This window comes from Chelon labrosus (genome assembly GCF_963514085.1).
Source record: "Chelon labrosus genome assembly, chromosome: 21".
In the NCBI taxonomy this organism is placed as follows: domain Eukaryota; kingdom Metazoa; phylum Chordata; class Actinopteri; order Mugiliformes; family Mugilidae; genus Chelon; species Chelon labrosus.
Window position 1 is genome coordinate 16,148,919 of NC_140354.1, and position 2,257 is coordinate 16,151,175.

The 2,257-nt window shown below is 49.6% G+C and overlaps 1 protein-coding gene across 1 annotated transcript; it reads left to right on the forward strand.

Moving 5' to 3' along the window:
* The first annotated feature begins 239 nt into the window (after positions 1-239).
* Positions 240-1,902, forward strand: foxd7 (forkhead box D7). The gene has a single exon (XM_084570405.1). The coding sequence runs from the start codon at positions 635-637 to the stop codon at positions 1,601-1,603; it is 969 nt and encodes a 322-aa protein (XP_084426531.1). The 5' UTR covers positions 240-634; the 3' UTR covers positions 1,604-1,902.
* Positions 1,903-2,257: the final 355 nt, after the last annotated feature.

The window sequence follows — 2,257 nt, forward strand, 5'->3', positions numbered from 1 at the left end:
AGGTTTGGAAACTTTTCTTCTCGTTGACTAACTTCATTTTATCCAAAGCGAACTTTCCCATAAAACCTGTTAGTTCTTCTTCTGAATGGACCTCTAGTGTCCGCGTCGACTTGGCAGCGCTGGTGCCTTGATGATGATAATGATGATGATGATGATGGCTGTGATGAAGGTGCGCTGGGTGCCTGGGAGCCTATAGGCCTTCTTGGTATGGCACCCTTTGCGCCGTTTTCATTGGTCAGGATCCCTTTTTCCTCGTGCCTCGACGTGACATCACATCCACCCGACCCGCAGGGAAGCAACAGCAGATTACAGATGATGCTGGACATCTCCGAGGACGCACGCACTTTTTTACGCGCAATCACACGCGGACCGCTCTCTGCGCTCAAAGGCACCGAAATCAAGGATATCAGCGCGCGGATGCTTTGCGGTTTGGAGAGTCTGATGTTTGAGAAGTAGGAGCTGGACTGCGCTGGGATTTTTTCTCTCTCTCTCTCCCTCTCTCTCTCTTTCTTTTTCTGTCTTTTGTGGATGGATATGGGTCGTGCGTAAATATCTTTTCATCACATCTAAGAGAAGAGCTGTCACTCTCCCACCTGTTGCCAGGTGGTGTTGGCTTCACTCGCGGACTTCTACTATGACATTAGGTTTGGAAATCATGGAGGATATTGTTATCGACGTGGTGGGGGAAGGACTCAAAGACAGCGGAGAGGAGCAGCTCTTACCTTTGGATGTGTCTCGCAGCGAGCTGGACCGCAGCACGGAGACTCCCGGCAGCCCGAGCAAAGAGCGGGACACCTACAGCCCTGCACCGGCGTGTCCTCCGACTCCCAAAACCAAAGGTCCCGCGTCTGTGAAGCCTCCGTACTCGTACATCGCGCTGATAACGATGGCCATACTGCAGAGTCCAAAGAAGCGCCTCACCCTCAGCGAGATATGTGACTTTATCAGCCACCGCTTCGCTTACTACAGGGAGAAGTTCCCCGCCTGGCAGAACTCTATCAGACACAATCTGTCGCTTAATGACTGTTTTGTAAAGATGCCCAGGGAGCCCGGAAACCCGGGGAAGGGCAACTACTGGACGCTAGATCCCAACTCTTCTGACATGTTCGAGAACGGGAGTTTCCTGCGGCGGAGGAAGCGCTTCAAGCGGCAGCATTTTCGCTTCGACCCGCTCAAGGAGCAGCACCTGGAGCCCAGCGGACTGCACGGCTTCCCGCACGGCACCTACGGGCTCGGCGCGGCTGCCCTGCAGCTGCCGAGTCTGGAGATTTACCCCTACCTCCATCACCACACGCCGTCGCCGTGCGGCCCCGCAGCCATCCCACCTGTCAGCAGCATCCTACCGGCTCTCTCCAGCTTCTTCTCCCGCGGCGCCCTCACTGCCAAGGCTTTCCTCCAGTCGCAGCCCGGCATGGACGCTTTCTCCGCGGCCCAGTGCGCCGCCGCGTACTCCTCTCCTCTGACCTCCAGCGCTGCCTACGCGTCCCCCGCGCTCTTTCACCCGGCGGCGTCTCCGCACTTCCTCAGTTTACACCAGGAGTACCAGAAACTACAGCGAGGCAGCGGCGACCTGGTCAAACACATCAACACCAACAACGAATAGCAGCTTTTAAAACCCAGACTTTGAACTCGTGTTTTCTCAGGTAACAGAGACATTTGAAGCAGAAAGACCACAGTTTCTCCAGCAGCGGAAAAAAACGGATGGATCTGACTTTGAAATAATGTTGTAGATATGTTTAAAAAAACAAATAATCAACCTCCTTCTCCCCTTTGTGGCATAAAAAAAAAAAAAAAGAAATCTTTCAACAGACGCCTTTTTTTTAATCTTGAATTATCATTTTTTTTTGTTTAAATATTTAAATGACGAGTTTCCTATGCCTTTTCTTCTTGGTAAGAAATAAAGTTGAATATTTAAACTCTGCATTAAGTTGTATTTTGCACAGATCCACGTGGAAACTTTTTATTGAGCTTATGAAGAGTTTAGAAAAGACTTCAGGTTCAAAGATTTCATCAAAAAAAATATATTAATCTCTGGGTTCTGGGTATTTCTGTTCTGGATTAATATAAGGCCTTAATCTCAATTTTAAAACAATAACAAAGCGAGTTTGGGTTAAAGGTGAAAAGAAACTAAATATAAAACAACGATGAGGAATAAATCGTCTCCAAACAGGCCTAAAAGCTTCACTCCCTCCCTGAGAAGTTGTGCATCTCCTCTGCGTAAAAATCCAGGTAGATTGCGCTCGGGGAGATTAAGACG

Excerpts from the sequence above, each read along its gene's own strand:
- foxd7 (XM_084570405.1), top strand. The coding sequence starts at position 635 with ATGACATTAGGTTTGGAAATCATGGAGGATATTGTTATCGACGTGGTG.